Raw genomic sequence first — 17,720 nt, forward strand, 5'->3', positions numbered from 1 at the left:
TCTTGAGAAATTTTGAGTTTGGCAGTAAGGTTGAGCCCTTAGTGTTCATTTCTTATGTCAAACTTCACTAAAAATTGCATTATGAACAAAGCTAGTTGTTAATTTTTTTTTTCTTTTCAGAGGAAAGTGTAAAAACAATTACCAGTTGAGGTGCACCCTCCTTCGTCAATTAAGTATTGTCAGCCTTGAAATGTAAAGGTATGGGAAGGTGACATGGTTATTAAATGAACAGCATCCGAATCTGTGTATCACAAATACTGTTATCTATAGATGAATAACTGTGAGTGAACTCCAACATGATGTAAATGTAAATTTACATTTAAAATTTACATTTACATTTAAAATGTAAATTTAAATTACCAGCTTGTTTTAGCAAGATGTAAAGCAAGGTAAACCTGATTATACACAAAGTGTAATTTTTTTAAACACTGTTATAGTAGTATAGTTTGAAAGAAGCTTGAAGTATTTCGTACTGTTATTTGATTCCCAAGGTTTCATTTAACCAATATCCTAGGTAGACTTAATGTGTGACTTAAAGGATGAATTTATTATATATTAGTTTGCACAGATGTCAATCTTTTGCTGCTAACAGCTAGTCCCATTATTTTAGTGGGATAATGGGATATGAAGAATTGCCTTAAGCACTTTAGATTTTTTTTTTAGACTTTTTGAACTAGTATGTTTCAAACTGAGAACCAATGTATTAGTGATGCTTTTTAGCAGTTGACACTGTTTGTATGAAGTAAACTGGAGGAGAGAGGAGAGGGGGGGAAAAAAAAAAAAAAGGTACCTGTGCACCTGCAGAGCAAGCTCCTGAGGGAGATGCCTGCGGCCTGCGCAGCTACTCTTCTGGGGATAGCTCCTGAACGAGCCCCACCTTCTCAAGGGCTGCACTTTGCAGTTGTAGGTGTGGGCGTTCAATATACATATGTCTGCTGGTGTAAATACTCAGCTCTGCTACTCAGAGGACTTTCTTCTGTACTACCAAAACAACAGTTTTTATTAATGGTACTTAGTAAACTGGTCATTAGTATTCTAATTATCAGAATTATGTTACTGAAATAACTGGGTGTAAGAAACAGGTTTTCTCTCGAGTCCTTGCTATAGTGAACTCTGACTTTCACTGAACTCCACCAGGGAACATCACTTTTCGAAAAGATTGCTTAAAAGCACCAGATCAGCATTTCCTCCCATGCCGAACTGCTGTCCTGTGGGAAAGGAGCAGCAGGCCCTTTACAGTGTACAGTTCCCTGCAGCCTTCCTCATCCCACTCCAGTCCTTGTTCCTGAAGCCCGACTGGGGCAACTCACTGGTTCCCTCAGGGAAAGCATCTACGTGACACTTTGCTTCTGTAAACGCCCTAGTTGGGAATATCAGCTATAGCCTGGTGGGCGTTTTCATGGGGATTTTTTCTTTTTTCCTGTAAACCCGCTTCCTGTTCCTGCGACCTGCGCTGAAACCAAGGGCACACCTGACCCAGGGGATCCGGCTCTCCCGGCGCGCTGCCGGGGAGCCCTGTCTGTGTGTTTGTGTGCGCGGCCCGCGCTCCGCCTTGTACGCGACACTGCCCTTTTGTACCAATAAACAGCTCTGAAACCACGGCCGGTGCTGGGCCCGTCTGTTCCGCGCGCGTTGCTCCCCGCCGCGCTCCGGCCGTTAACGGGCTCCGTTCGTAAACAACGGGCGGCAACGGGAAATGGCGCCGCCGCGCGGCGCGCGCATGCGCGCGGCGCCCACGGGAGCCGCAGCGCCGCCGGGGCCGCTCGGTTCCGCGCGGGTCGTGTGGGTTCCGGGCCCTTCGGGTCGGTTCCGCCCGGCTCGGGTCGGCTCGGGTCGGTTCCTCGCCGCGCGGCGCTGACCCTGCCCCTCGGCCGCGCGGGGCAGCGCCGCGGGCGGGCAGGATGCGAGAGGCCGCGGCGCCCAGCGAGGCGGGCGGCGCGCGGCGCGCGGCCTGATGCAGAAGATCAACCGGAGCGCGGTCCTGGCCCTGCTCAGCGCCGCCAGCCTCCTCTTCCTGCTCTTCCAGCTCTACTACTACCGCTCGCACCCGGCGCTGAAGGTAACGCGGCCGCCGCCGGGCGCCGCGGGGCGCGGGGGGCAGGGTGAGCCCTGGCTGCAGGAACCCCCCTCCAGCGGCGGGAACGGGCAGGGAAAATGGTGTGTTCTCCCAGGATTTGTGCCTCCGGAATTTATTCTCTCCGGCTTGTTCAGAAGCAGAGCTTTTAGAAAAAGAATAAGGAGTTTTTAGAATCCTTGGTAGGGATTTTTAGAATCATCTCAATGCTGTATCTGTAGTTCGTTTTCTGTAATTTTCAAGGCATTTAAGACCAAACCCCGTTTTCGTACCTCAAGTGGTGATTTAAAATGATTTGTTCAAGGTAATCTTTCTGAAACGCGGAAAGCATTGCTAGAAATGAAACGCCCTTCTTCTGAGGAATTCGTGGTTTATAGGAACTTCTGTCAACCGCGTGCCTTCATTTTGTTTTTGCAGAAGACCTTGTGGGTATCCTGTTTCCTGGCTCTCCTTTTCCACGTGAAGGCATTCCTGATAAACGCAGGGAATCCTAGCACTGTCATTGCACCATCCACCTTGGCTTCTCTGACTAGAAAAGATGAACGAATAAGGCTGTGAATGATTCACATTTTTCCAAAGGCAGAAGCTGAGGCATTTGGCTTCATGATAGGGCTATACTCTCGTTCAGGTTTAATTCTCTAGGACTGCATCTGAGCAGAGTGAGGAATGGCCCTACCTTGTCTTTCCCGCGGTGGTGTTTGCCTGCTTGCCTGTCACCTTCCCATTTTACACATAGTGGCAAACGGGCTTAGAGACCCGAGGGCTGCTCGTGCAGCCCCTGCGTGTCTGTGAGTCCCCAGGGCCTGTGTCGTCCCTCTAAACACACTAAGCGAGAAGGGCTGGCCGTGACCGCACATCCTCTATGGGGCTGAGATCGCCGGCATAACCACAGTCATCACAGTCATTATTATAGGGTGCCGACTGCCTAAGTGCCTCTAAAAGCATTTGAAGAAATCCTAAGGAGTAATTCATACTAAACTTTTTTTTTTCCCTCTCTCCTTTGGTCTTCCTAGAATGGAGCAGGTTTTTCAAAAGGCAGAGGAAGCCAGTCAGGTCAAGACAGCACTAGATGGGTATGTACAACGTCATTCACTTATATATTTTTATATATATATTTATTTATAATTTATAGTATCTCTGCAAATCTGACAAAACTCATGCAGAATTGCAGACTGTGGATCTAACCCTCTTTCGTCTCCTCTGGACAGTTTGTATTAAGATCTAAAAGGTACTTTTTTCACTAAATAGTGCTATGAAGTGTTTGGAAATATCAGTGTAAAGGGGCCTCGAGATTGGATTACAGTTTTGCAGCCCTTGCCTGTGCAGTACTTAACAGTGTTGTTTGTATTTTAAGAGGCAAAACCTGTTCTTTCTGATGTAGAAATTTTGATGAAGGCTTTTGTGGTCTTTTTAACCAAATACTGGAAACTGTGACTTACTGCAGCTTTTTTTGACAGGATTGTAGCATGGTAACAAAATTAGTTGCAGTTCCCATGTCACAAAATACCTCTTTGCTTGCTTCAGCTGTTTGACCTGCCACTTGTATTTCGCATTGCTTGCTTGTTCTGAGTCATAAAGCTCCTTGTAAGCAGAAAGGTGTTACATTTCAACATTTACCAGTTGCCTTATTCCATTGTTCAGGAGCAGTGCTACGAGTCCCCTTAGATACTCCAGCAGGGAATTTTTGTCATGACTTATTTAAGTTTTGCAATATTGAGGGCAATCAAAGCATCATGCTGGCCTGAGGGAACCAGAAGCTCAGTTATAACATTTGTAGTTAGCACTTGTTTGGACCTTCTGTTCTACAGAAGTCATTTTGTCAATGGATCTCCCAAGAAGAGCACAGATAATTAAGAACCGAGTGTGCTTTCCTTTAAATGCAGTTTGACATATGTTGCTAGTTAGCAAAATAGCCACTTAAAACACTTGTTTGTGCTGAGTAGGAGGGAAGATGCTCTTGTTAAGAGCTGTACTTGGGGGTAATCCAAACAGACTGCTCTGGACTGTTTGCTGGCAGTAACTTCATGGGTAACTTGATTTTACAGGGTTATTAGTAACAAAGTAGATTGCTCCTCATCCCTGTCAAGCACCTGTTCCACTCGCAGCTTGCTTTAAGTGCTTGCACGAGGAGTCCAGACTATTTCATTTGAAATGATTTCTTCTTAGGTGCTTGAAATCATGACCATCTTTTTCTATTGGTTCTTTAAGTTCCAGCTTAAGTTTTGGTCAAATGACAGAAAAAAATAGTAAAATCATAAAGCCTCACATTCTAACTAAAATACCAATTTTTTTTGGAGCTGTAGATTAAGACATTAACTGATACATTTAAATGTAACAATTACAGTCAGGTTTTGAGTAACAGGGCAGCTATGACTGTTGTAAATCTTCTGTATTTCATGTACATTTAAATGTACTTAACTGAAATTCTCCACGGCGTTGAGTAATAAATGCCCGAATCCTCTTGCTACCACTTTTAGCTCCTTGTGCAAGGTGGCCATAGTTGAATGCCCAGCTGTGCTGGTACTGAAGGGCTGGACAGCAGCCTTTGGACTTCGCTTCTCGCTGAATCACCCTGCATATGCATCAAAGAACAAGAAAAATCATATATTTCTGTCAAGGTAGTAATTAATTTGCAAATGTATACTAAGCTTTTAATAGGCATCCACCTCCTAAGCATATCACCATGTTATTTTCCAGATTCCTCATGATATAGACTATTTCGTATAGTCATCGTTCAGTCTTCTGAGAGCAGTTTCATGACGAGTTATCACTATTCCTATAAACGGAAGATGTAGCAATAATTTTTAAACCACTCTATAAGATAAGACTGTACACGTCCTTCTTCCTTCATTTTACTGCTCCTTTTTTTGAGATTGTTAGGCAGTTATTTTTTTCCAGAAAGTCTAAACTCTTTCTTTCCACCAGAGGTCTCTGTTGAACCTTACAAAATCTAAAGCATGAACAGCATGGAAAATGTTTGCTACGAAGGGCCTTGCTGGTCTGCCTTAAGGATCTGCCGTGACTGATCTATTGCACGTAGAGTCTCTTGGAGGCTATATGAGGTCCTTATTCAGTATTCTTTACTAGTGTCATTTGTTAATTCATGCAGATTCCAGACTCAGGATAGAGCAGAGCTGACTAGACTGGATTACTCCAGTCTTTTACTAGCTAAACATTGAATATGTCCAAGGCGGAGATCTCAAAAGCTCTATGGGCCTCTATTCCAGTGTTTGACTGGACACAAAAAGTTACAGACGTGAGGGTAAGGATTTTCTGTGTTGTTAGTCATGGTGAGCACCTTTCAACTTGCCAGAGTGCAGCTCCATCTCCCTGGACCCTCATGTTCTGTAGTAGGAAATAGGAATTGGATCTCCCTCCCATCTTCCAGAGGCTGAACAAACCCAGTTGTCACAGGCATTTCCTGTGCTCTGGTCCCTTCACTGGACTCATTCCAGTAAGTCAGAGTCCACTTAGTCCTGGAGGGAGCCCAGAGCTGCAGATCAGACTCCAAACCCAGTGTGACGAGAGCCAGACCCAGAGGGCCGATGAGGTCTGTGGACCTCGAGGTTGCTCTGTTGCAGGTGCAGCCCAGTGCGTGCCTGGTGTGGCCGTCCTGCAGATTGCTGTTAAAGCCATGAACCAAAGCTGGCCAGTCCTGCTCACTGCTGAGGTGCCAGGAGTGTCCAGCAAGTGTCCAGCCGCGGAGCTGTTCATCAGGCGTGAGCCCCATGGAGCTGGTCTGGGCACAGCACATGGTCCTGTCGTCTGTATCGCAGCCCTTTAGGCGTGGAGTGGATTAAAAATCTTGCTGAAGTCAGGGTGAGCAGCATGCACTGTTTTCCCCTTGTCCACAGGCTGCAGACTTCTTCCTCGGAGATAATCAGGATGATGATGATTATTATTATTTACCATATTGTCCTTGGTAAAGCTGTTGTCCTTCCTAGCGGTGGTCTTGTCCCTCATGTGCTTGGATGTGCCTTTCCAGGGGCTTGTTCCAGAGGCTTCTTGGGAATGAGGTTAAGATGGTTAGCATTCCCGTGCTTTCTGAAAATGGCACTGCGTTTGCCATTTCCTTTGGGAGCTCCAGGAGCAGTTCCCCATCACTACAGCCTCTCTGGAGATCAGCTTGAGAGTGACATCAGTCACTTCCCTCAGCAGGCACAGCTGCTTCCCGTCGGGTCCTGTTGTCTCTCGTTTATTTAAGTACCTTATAGCTCAGTCTTCTAACTGCTTCTCTAACTTTTAGAAATATACCACTCTAAAAGGCTTAGGGACTCGGAAGGGCCAGGCCATTCTTCTGAAATAGAAAGTTTCTGTGTGCACAACCGTTTGTGGAAGTAAAGCTCATGCTCGGAAGAGATCGGAGTCCTGTTTGGGAGATAAGAGTTCCTTGTTTCTATAGGTCTGTAGTTTTAAGTACTAACCTTTGCATATGTGGAGTAAAGGTTTCTAACGTGTTTTTTTTTTTTTCTCTCTATCAAACAGCATGTGGTTAAGAAGTTCCTAGATTTGATATCCAGTCAAAATATACCAGTGTATTTGATTGATCCGTTGGTTCTGGGACTGATTGATAAAGACATTGAACAGATCAGAAGTACTTCTGATAGCCCTAGTCCAGAATGCAAGTATTTCTGTGCTCCAAGAGACTTCACTACATTTGCACTGCTGGACAAAACGTGGAAACATGAAGTAGGTGCCTTTTCTTCTCCAGTTCATGTTTGTGTATTGCAATTAGAGTCTCGTGACACAATGTTTTCATGTTTGTATTAAGGTCCCTGCATATATTCTCTGGGAATCTTACAGAAAGTCTTGTTGCTAATCATTTTTCTGGAGCAGAAGGTATCCGTGCAGCAGTCTGCACATGAGTCATTACATGAGAATATAAACCTCAATGCTTTGAAAGAAGTCAAAAGTAGTGCTTAGAAGATGGATGTTTTAAGAGTCATTTCAGGTAACCAGAAGTTTTTAAAGGCAGTCAACAATACTCATAAGCAGTTTTAAGAAGAGGCTGTCTACAAAAAAAAAAAAAAATAAAGTATCTTGTTAGGAAGGAAGAAGGAAACCTTAAGCCCATCATGGAGATGTACCCATGGTAGGTCTCGAGTTGCAAAGTAGAGGAATTGATGTGACCAAACTGGAAAAAAACAGTGTAGGCTGCAAGGTTACATTTCTTTTAGGACCACTTTATTTTGTACCTCTCTTTACTTACAGGATTTTATCTTGTCTATTTAATGTGCCAGGACCTATACCTTTGGTGTTTTAGGTTTTTCAGTGAACATGATGAAAACAGGTCTAACATATGATGAAGTAGTCTTAGATTGCATTTTATCCTGTATCAACCACATGCCATATGGGAATATATGTGGGAATATATGTTAATATATACAAACTAGAGATTTTTTTCTTAAGCTTATGTTAATGCTGCTTTGCTGAAGCAACCCTACTCAAGTGAAGTGCAGTGGCGCTCAGGATCTGGGTTGTTTTTCCCATTGCAGTTAAGGATTTAAGTGGAGAAGAGGGCTGTATCTGTATTGTAATACTGTTGTAGTAATGCCCCCTCCCTCTTGCTTTTTGACTCATTGATCTTATCTGTGGCATGCAACAGAGAAACTGATAGACCTGTATAACACCCTTCAGGGTGGATACATTAAGAGTTATTTCTGATAATCAAAAGTTTTTAGAATGTCTGCAATACCTTTTTTAAATAAAAATACTGAAGTCTGTTGGCTTGCATGTTACCTGACGTTGGTGTTTAGTGGCTGATGGCATTTAGACTAGTATAAAGCATAAAATAAGTTTTTCAGTAATTGTGTACTCATTAATGGTATTATTTAAGGACTCAGGAGTGCCCAATTCAGTACAAGAATAACTTCTGAGGATGGTTTGAAGCTCCAAAGTAGCAGACCTAGTCTCAATATGGAACTCTTGGTTTTGGTCTTGGATTTAAAAAAGTAAAATTTGAGTTAAAAAGAAGAGGTATTCTGACAAATAACCCATTTAAGGGTGCAAAGAAAACACTTTTTTTTTTTTTGAAATGGTCAGCTTTTGAGGATGTTGCTGTATAGCCAAAAAGTGGAGGGAAGCAAACTGCACCTATAATGAGAAAATATATAAAAAGAAAATTACTCGGAAAGAAGCAATGACTAGAGATGAATCTAGGAGAAAAACTTCTGCTTAGATTATTTCTCGGAAAGTGTTTTATTCTCTACTTAGATACTTCTTTTGCATAGAAGAGAAATAGAACAGAATAGCCGAAGTCATGAAGACTATAAAAGTTTTGGCTTTGAGATTTTCATGGAAATTTGGAGTGATGGAGTAGTAGAATCTCCAATAATGTGTATCACTGGCTTTAGCATTAATATATTTCAAAAATCTGAGTGACATCTCCTGATAGCTATCTGTGCACTTGGATAATTTTCTTATAATAGTGAAAGTAGAATTAATTGTGGGAGAGATTTTGGATTCTGTTTTGTATCAAAGAGTTTCAGTAAAGGGGTATTTTTTGATGCTACAAAAGCAAGCCTAATATAGTGTCAGAGAAAAAGCTTGCAGCATTTACTTTGATGCTTTATTGAATAATTTGAGGGAAAAAAGTCCAGGAAAAAGAGCAGTTGCAGGTGGCTGTAGCTGGGATTCAGCCTTCTGCTTTGGGTAGTTTGTGCTTGCCTCTAAACACGAAAACTGGGAATATTACAGGCTGGTGCTAAGTGCTGTAATAACTCGTGTTTTGTTCCTGTGCTCCTTATCTTGTCTCTCCCTCTCGTTTTCAGGCAGAGCTTTTTAGAGCTGCAGAGAAGATGGGGTTCCAGTGGCTGAGGATCCTACACAAAGACCCGCGCCTGGACGGAATGGACGACCTGTCCGGGACGGAAATTCCCTTGCACTACATCTTCAAACTGCCCAACCATGCTATTCACCTGGTCGTCTTCTACGAGCGGAGCGGCCACTACCTCTGGCACGGCCCCTTGAGGCTCAAGCACCAGATGGACAAAAAGTTTGTGCCTTTCCAGAAGCTCCACTTCGGTCGCTACCCTGGGGCGTACGAAAAGTGAGTTTGCAAAAGAGGAGGAAAAAGCTGTAACAGCCCTTCCACAATGACTCCTTTCTCCCGTATGTAAAATCCCTGTGCTTCCTAAAAATCAGGTTGTAAAATTCATCTCATCAATAATCAAGCTGTCAAAGTTTAGATAAACCAAAGGCATAAAGATAAATCCAAATAATCTGCTAATTAGGATTTCCTACTATTTATCACAGAATCTCTGAATAGTAGGAGTTGGAAGGGGCCTCTTAGAGATCGTCCAGTCCAGCCCCACCGCAAAAATGAGAGAGGTGAAGTAGAAGCAACAAGAAATTTAGTAATAGCAGATATACTTCGGATATGCATAAAGATATTCTGATATCCAAAAGACGCATCTGACTTAACCTTTAAAAGTATCTGATGGCAGTCACTTTGTATCTGAAGTATTCTGAAATAAATGTTGCATTGGATGTGGGTTATGTCACTGTTATTTGAGATTAAAGCAGCAGTCGTAATCAGACAGCATTCTGTAGTGATTAGTGCAGCCAAAAGCTGAATAAAGAGGTAATTTCAATGTTGATCATCAAGAAAAAATGTAAACAATGGAAGTTTATTTAATAATAGTCTAAATGAGTAGTGTTAAAGAACATAAATAAAGAGAAGTTATTTTTGTAGCACAAAGGTATGAGCCAACTCTTCCACCTAATCCTCCCTTAAAACATGGAGAGGTCTCCTACTTGGGATAAATGTTGAAGTTGGTGATATTACTTGCCAGTCTTTCTGGGGAAAAAAAAAAAAGATTATCAAAACCAGACCCATAATCATTAACTTTTAGGAATAATATACTTACTGGGTAAGAATGGGTGTGAGCCATAAGAAACTGGACAGCAACAGCCAAGCATCTGACAGGTTCAAATAAATCTACCTGTGTTTTTTCATAAAATTGAGGTCACTTTCTCCCTTTTTAAACCATGAATCTGTACTTGTTATGTACTTACACATAAAAAGTCATTTACAAAAATTATTAAATACTGCATCTCATTCATGCAAAAACTGAACAGGTTTTGTATTTTGAAGCCAACGGCCTCAAAATAAAGGCCAGAACTGAGATTCTTAAGTGCATATGTATGTAGACAACTAAAAAAATACAGCCCAAATCTTCAAATACACTGATTAAAAGCTTTGAACAAATTTACTGCAAGTCCTGAGTCTGTAGTGGAATCAGTAATTTCTCATGTGAAGGGAAGGTTTATAAACATTTAGTCTTCTTTATGCGACAATTTCCAGTTTGTAAACGCGTGAAGGATGTGTTGAAACTTCTTCTTTTATAAGAAATTTTAGGTATGTCTGGACAGAGGAATCATTGGCAATTCTGTGTGTTGAGTTTTTAACTTGATCTGGAGGAGATGACAGTGTGTGGCTTATAAAGGAATTAAATGGGGTAATTTTTCTTTCCTTGCAGGCCTGAACTTCTGCCCGTTTCCATTGATGACTTAAAAGTTCAAATTCCCCAAAATCCATCCAGTTTTCTCGAGGAGATACCACATGCTAGATTTCTTGAATGTAGGTACAGAGAAGCTCGGGCTTTCTTTCAGGTTAGTGGTAATCAGATAGTGTCTCTGAGACATAATGTAAATTGCTCGTTGACGTGCCCAAACCTACACGTTCTCCATCGTGTTTGGCTTGAATGGAACTGCATATATGAACTTAAAGTACAGTCTCTGAGACTTAATCCACAGAAATTACTAAATAGTAATGAAACCAAAACTTTACCTCAGAAACTGGAAAAGATCATCACTCTCTTTGGTTCATGAGGGTGTTTCTTTCCATGATCAAGAACTGTAAATACGGGTTATCTACCCCGTAGTTCTCTCACTTTTGTTACTGTTGAATGTATTTCATGTAAGTAAGATTTAAGATTTTGTATATCTTTGTGGTCAAAAGTGTAACCTGTGGAAATTCTCATGGTTTTCAATAATGTTTTTTTATTCATTTGAACTATGCACTGCAGTTCCACCATTCTAGCTGTGTTTATGTGAAGTGGTATATTTATTCTATTTATTCAGACATTCTTTTTTTTTCTATTCCTTTTTCTCTATGTAAGCAAATGGTTTCATCACTGCTTAGAACACTGTTTTCAGAGTATTAATGTGTGATTTAGCAGGTAGTAGAAAACTTCTTGCTGGGGCAGAGGGGTAAGAATTGAGATATAAAATTGAATTACAATAGTTCATACTACAAAGTGAGAATCAGGTCACTGAATCTGTGGCTTCCAGCTCTGTGGGAAGGGGCAAAAAGAGGACTCCAGAGTTTCCATTCTTCAGATGTTTGAGAACGTGGGGCAAAGATCGCTTTTGGCCTCTGTATGTGAAAGCCATCCCGTCTTCCTGTGCATGTACAGGGCTACATGTGGGATGTTGCTTTACCTGTGATGTCCAGAAATCAGCTTAAACAGGCACAAGCCACCTCTTATAGAAAAACATGCCTTAGAAGGTGTATTGCACTTTGGAGCTTGGCTCTTTGTGCTGAATACTCCTTGTATTGAAACCAGCAGTTGTCAGGTCTTTAGGAAAGTAAATTCTTGTTTCAGCTGTGTTTGAGGAGCTCCCAGTGAAATTAGTGATGCTGAGTGATTGGTACATCATCCACGTGCTCGGAAGGGTGATGCTTGCCTAGGCTTTTCCATACTGCTTCTGGGTTTGCATTACAAAAGATCTTGCAGCAGGATTTTTGTAGCTGAAGATGGACATTGTTTTCTGTGCACATTATTACTACTAAGTGGCAGGAGTTGTCAGGATTCAGTTGTAACACTTGGTGGCGCCAAATAAACTTGTAATGTGCTCAGAATCTGTCTAATTCTCTTTCTGTCCCCTTGGAGAATTGAGGTGCCATATACACGTATTTTTTCACCTAGTTTGATTTGCATTCTGCTGGTTTGGAAAAGCTGAGGTGTGACTTTTCAGAGTCACATTTAATTACCATTTCAGTGCATGTTGTCAAACATGGGAAGAATAATTCCCAGACAGTACATACGTAAAATTTATAAAGGTTATTTTTTCTTAGGACACTGAAAAATGAAGAGATTGTTTGCTCTCTGCAAATAGTTTACTCTTCCTTTGCTTTCTAGCTGTACCCTGATGACACCTCTCTGGATGCCGTGGAGTTCCGAAAAAAGGCAAAATCCCTGCTGCATCTGGCTGCCCTGACATTAAATAACCTGGGAGTAATGTTCTGGCTGAGCAGTGGAACCTGCCTTGGTAAAGCACTTGTGATATTGCATTATTTAAAATTGAACTGAAATTTTAAACATTTCATCCTCTATTGCTTGTACGATACAAGCTGAGGTTAACAGCTAGTATGTTGGAAGGTGGGAGGCAGGTGCTCTGTATTAGCCCTATCCAAACAAATACTTTTTTCTTTTGATCAAATACTTTTACTTGGAAATCCTGACCCTTGAAGATGATGAGCAAACTGCAAGACAAATACGTAGTGTTTTTAGCACTTGTTGTATCACAGCTTAGAAGGCAATCAGCAATTCCCTAAGTTGTGCCGCACAATTCATTGAAGTAGTAGCTGGAAAATACACGTTTCTCTGGTGCTCCTATATACTGTCACCTTATTTTCTTTGCATGTCAGTTAGTATTTATGACTGTCTTTTTAATTGTGGTTTACATTTATTTAAAAACACAACCTTTTATGTGTCAGCCTATTACTGCAGATTCTGTAGAGGTTGGAAGTAATATGTTTATCACAGGAGGAATAGAATCTGCTCCAGTTATGGTAAAGTGTAAGTCCGTACGTATGAGCATTTGACTTGCATTTGTTCAGTCTTATGGACAATCACCTTCTGAACAGACATTTACCAAAAAACTCCTTTAATGGTATGGGCAAAATGATGTACCTTTATCTTGTTTTAGAAATTAAAAGGTGATTTAGGTCTTGCTATTTGACATATGTGTTTCAAATTAAAAGCAGAGTTGTATCCATGTAACTGTTCTCTGCTGACTATATCTGGGCCCAGAAATATATATATATATATTTCTATATATATATATATGTATATTTTTTCTTTAAAGACCTTTAGGTTAGAAAACTAAAGATATTGTATCTTTAATAGTGATAGTGATTTCACTCTCATTCTTGGCTTTCTGGAGAAGGGAGCTGACTATAAGTAGAATAGTATTTGTTTTCTTCAGTATGGTCAGTTTAATACTACAAAAAGAGAGATCTTGTTCATGGCCACCTTGAAGGATCTCAAACTGCTGACCTTATGTCAGTTCGGTCTTAGTTTACTTTAGGTCTGTCTCTGTGTCTGGGTTCTGTTCTGAACCTCGTGGTTCTGAATTAACTAATTTCTCTCTCTCTCTCTCTCTTTTTTTTTTTTTTTTTCCTTCAGGCTGGTATAGACAGTGCAGTATCATTCCTTACAGCAAAGATGTGGATTTGGGAATCTTCATAAGGGACTACAAAGCAGATATCATTCCAGCATTTCAGAAAGCAGGATTACCACTGAAGCACAAATTTGGCAAGGTATGCAGATAATGAATGATTTGCTTCACGCATCTTTTTTTTTTTTTTTCTTTTTGATTTCAGGTATATTATTCTAGGTCTGGCTACAGATTATTTCCTGGATCTTTGAAGAGTGAACATATCTTGGATCTTTGAAGATCACCTACATATTTACTCATGAGTGATCTACTTCAACATGCAGTTTTATTGACTTTTATGTGTTCTCTTGGGCAGTGTGTGACTATGCAGAACGCTTTTCATAGCCCCAGTCCTGTTTGGAGAGTATGAATTCTACCTTACAGAACTTTTAAATTAACTTTAAAGGCATCTAATTTATTTTAATTGATGCTAGAGACACTAAAAAATTAAGGTGGAATTTGATCTTTGGTGCTGAATTGGCCTGGTCATCGATGAGGAATGGTGACAGCCCTCAGATTGTGTAACTTTCTGCAAAGCTAGCAGAGAGGGAAGGGTTGCTTGAGGAGAGTATCAGCTTATGTGGGCCTTTGCTTAGCTTTGCTAAAGCAAAATAGAACAGAACCTGAAGGATAAAGAGGAAAAGCAGAATTAGAGGGTTATGGAGATTTAGCCACAGTTCAGGAGATACTTCACTAACTGGTGCGAGTAGTTGTTTTATCAGAGAGGTGTTTTAAACAAAGCCAGCTATTAAATTATGTGTCTATTCACTGAGGTTTCTGTGTTCTTTGAAGAGGAGTTTCTACCAAACTACAGTCTTAGGATGTGATAGGATACTGTGAGCTGTGTGAAGAAAGGTGCTTAAGGTCACTTTTCATTCAGATGCTCAAATTATAGCAAATGCAGCTGTAGAAGCTGATCTGTTGTCATGTTAAGTGAATGAATGAAAAGTAGCTTGGACTAGACACCATCTTTCTTTACACTTATGGTGTCCTGAAAAAATTCCTGAAGAAACCACTGGTCCTTGCTTCCCTGTCAAAAGACAGGGACCCTACAGTTAAGCCCAAATAAAGAGCTCGGTATTGGCTTTGTGGGAGAGAGCAGAGATTTGGTGCTAGAGATGCTGGGGATAGATTGAAGAGGGAGAAGATAGTCTCCATCAAGGTGAAGAAAATTCCCAGTTTTCTCAAGGCATCAAAATAAGAAGTTGGTGACTCAGTGTATTCTCCTCAGTTGGCACAGGAGACACACTGCAGCACGGAACGGAATAACCTTGGTCTTTGAAACCTGCTGGCGTAAGTAGCCCTACATTTTTTTTCATTATTTTTTATGAGTGTATGTGTTTGTCTTGCAGGTAGAGGACAGCTTGGAACTGTCTTTCCAGGGAGAAGGTGATATAAAACTTGATATTTTTTTCTTCTATGAAGAGGATGACCACATATGGAATGGAGGAACTCAGGCCAAATCGGGCAAGAAATTTAAGTATGAACTTACTGCATCTGTATCTCTAGTAAGAAAGGGCTTGAACGAGTTAGTGTTGGCATCCTGTGTTGTGTGTTGTCTGGTGAAGTTCTGGAGCCAGCAGTCAGCACTCTGCTCTTGGGGGCAAGGCAGTCATCAGAGGGGAATCAGTGGAGATTTTGGGCTTTGAAATTGCAAAAAGTGAAGAGAATTCCCTTTGTCTTACTAGAAAGGTGCTGGACTTGTCAAATGTGGATTTTCTTGTGAAATCTTAAAAAATGGTGGCCTGTCAGTTTGTCACACAGACACTCTGAAATGCGCCTAAGGCAAAGAGATATGATGAGAAAAGAAGTCTTCAAAAGTGTGATATATGCATATTCTGATTTTGCAGTAAAAAATTAACCTTTGGGCATCTGTCCTGATGAGAGCATTGTGGCAGAAAGTCTTAAGTGCACATACACAGTAAAGAACATGGTTTGGGGATTTTGTTTAACGATTTTGACAGGTTTGAATGTTATGACAGCTGCACAGATGACTACTGCAGATCATTTTGTTGTTCCCATTCTCAAAGTGGAGTTTGAAATAGGATTCCGCATTTCGTGCTTCATTCCTTTCAGTATTAATAAATGCAGTTTTTTTTTTTATCTATCAGCAAACTCAGCTTGTTTTTATGATTAGATTGTTTTTGTACTTACCCTAGAAAGAAGCAGTTGCAGGGCCTTGCGCATTGGCTGTTGAGTACGTGAGAGCTGGGATTTTTCTTTCTTTCTTTTATTTTTCTTCTCTTGTTATGACCAGTCCTAGGCGTGAGAACAGAAAGGGAATTTGAATCCGTGTGCATGTGCTGAGTTACAGCTCCTGTATCCTGAGATGCTGGAGTTGTTATGAAATTCGGGCGTTCATTAAACAATAATTTTTTCCATTTTTCTGTCATTTCTTTTTTTTAAAAAAAAAATCTACTATCTTAATAACTGTATTCAGCCCAAAATGAGACTGAAATTAAAAAAAAAAAGTGAGGTATGTATGCAAAATAGTGTATTAATATTAATAGTGCATTAATAATGTGGCTTTATCCCAGCCACTTGGAATGAGCAAATGATTGGCAAGGTTTCTGGTGGTGAGAAGTATCAGTGGGAAGCTATGTGTTTTCTGTAGTGAAAGTAAATATTTTAATAGTAGTTAAGTCACTGTTTTGGTGAAAAATACCTGTTTATTCTCCTTAAAACTGACTATTCAAAATTGTTTGCTGGGTTACATCATTTCAGGGGCTTGCTGCTAGTTTTCCATGTGCACATCCACAGTAATTCAATTTTGTTTGTTATCGGATTATTTCTGTAATTAATAAGGGCTGAATATCTACTTTATGATCATAAGCCCACAGATAAAGTTTGTCTACCTTGTCTTCACCTTGGTACCTGTTGTTTTTTGACTCAAGGTTTAGTTTAGAGCTATTCAGTAGTCAGCCCCTGGATATAAATCCAGAAGTGCTTGATTATTTTTTTTTTCCACTTAAGAAATAAAATTGAGGTAGTTTTATGTTCTGAACTGTTTGTTCACTATTTAGAAATAATATTAGCTTTATGCTTTAAGGAATATGTTGGATTTTTAGCTCATGCAAGTCTTCTTCCCTTCCCAAGGGGCAAGGTACCTATGATTTCTTTTTAATCAATCATCATTCAAAATGCAATTTAAAAGTAACTTTTTCCCTGCAAGCTTTCATGACCTCAGACCTGGGGGTGCTGCTCTGCACACAGGCTCTGGTGTTTGCTCGTTTTGCAGCTGGGCTCTGCCCTCATTCTGATGAGTCTGGGGAATTTATCCTTGCATTTCTGCTGTGCATTTGCTGTGCAAATCTTTACGTTTCCACTGGTAACATACAGGTAAAGCTCCTGTTGGCCCTTCGAGAGAAAATAACAGATGCAGAGCGAAGTTGTGTTTTATTTTTTAATTTAAGTAGGCCAAACAGTCTTCAAAAAGTATAGGGTGGCAACTGTGTCTTAATACTTTGCAGCTGCTCTGACTTTGGCAGCATGTTTAAACGTGCTTTGTTTGATCCCATTGAAGGAAGGTGGAAACCTGTCTTGAAAACAAGTTATTTTTCTGGGGTTTGGACATTTTTTATGCTAGCTTTCTTATTTCGAGACCTGACTGTCTTTCATGCTGCTTTTACCAAAAATCCCCTCAAAAATTAACGTATATTGAAGCTCCTGCCACCTATATAAATACTGTTAAATCCAATTTGAGGGAAATGTGGAGATGAGAACTAAATAATTTCCTACTTAGGTGACAGAATAGTGTAGGGATAAAAAGCAATAGAATCAAGGATGTGTGGTAAATATTGTGCTTGGCTATTGTTGATAACTCTGCTGTCTAATAAGTAATTAATAAGTGTCTCTCAGGCAGGAAGATAGGTATTGAGAGAAACCATAAAATAACCTGGTGACTTGCAGTTGCTTCCTCTCTGCACAGATTTAAGCAGATTTGCACCTCATTCTCCTGCTAACGGTCGAATTCTCTTATGGTGCAGGTATCTCTTTCCCAAGTTCACTCTGTGTTGGACTGAGTTTGTGGAACTCAAGGTGCACGTGCCCTGTGAAACCCTGCAGTACGTGGAGGCCAACTACGGCCCCGACTGGAGGGTTCCCGTGAAGACGTGGGACTGGAAGAGCTCCCCATCCAACGTCCAGGACAACGGGGTCTGGCCCGTCCAAGAGTGGGACGAAGTCATCCAGATCTACTGAT

At 40.9% G+C, this 17,720-nt stretch overlaps 1 protein-coding gene across 2 annotated transcripts; it reads left to right on the forward strand.

Annotated features, from left to right (window-relative positions):
• The first annotated feature begins 1,945 nt into the window (after window positions 1–1,945).
• On the forward strand, window positions 1,946–17,720 carry FKTN (fukutin). Of its 2 annotated transcripts, XM_088530419.1 has the most exons (9): window positions 1,946–2,059; window positions 3,088–3,147; window positions 6,560–6,767; window positions 8,849–9,122; window positions 10,555–10,687; window positions 12,220–12,349; window positions 13,489–13,622; window positions 14,872–14,999; window positions 17,506–17,720. In XM_088530419.1, the coding sequence occupies exons 1-9, from the start codon at window positions 1,955–1,957 to the stop codon at window positions 17,717–17,719; spliced, it is 1,386 nt and encodes a 461-aa protein (XP_088386545.1). In that variant the 5' UTR covers window positions 1,946–1,954; the 3' UTR covers window position 17,720. The 2 variants fall into 2 exon arrangements, with proteins under 2 accessions (XP_088386545.1, XP_088386546.1); XM_088530420.1 differs by lacking the exon at window positions 3,088–3,147 and having other exon boundaries at window positions 1,951–2,059.

The sequence above is a fragment of the Tinamus guttatus genome, unplaced genomic scaffold (assembly GCF_059628265.1).
Source record: "Tinamus guttatus ecotype Peru unplaced genomic scaffold, ASM5962826v1 Tinamus_guttatus_pri_ptg000372l, whole genome shotgun sequence".
In the NCBI taxonomy this organism is placed as follows: Eukaryota; Metazoa; Chordata; class Aves; order Tinamiformes; family Tinamidae; genus Tinamus; species Tinamus guttatus.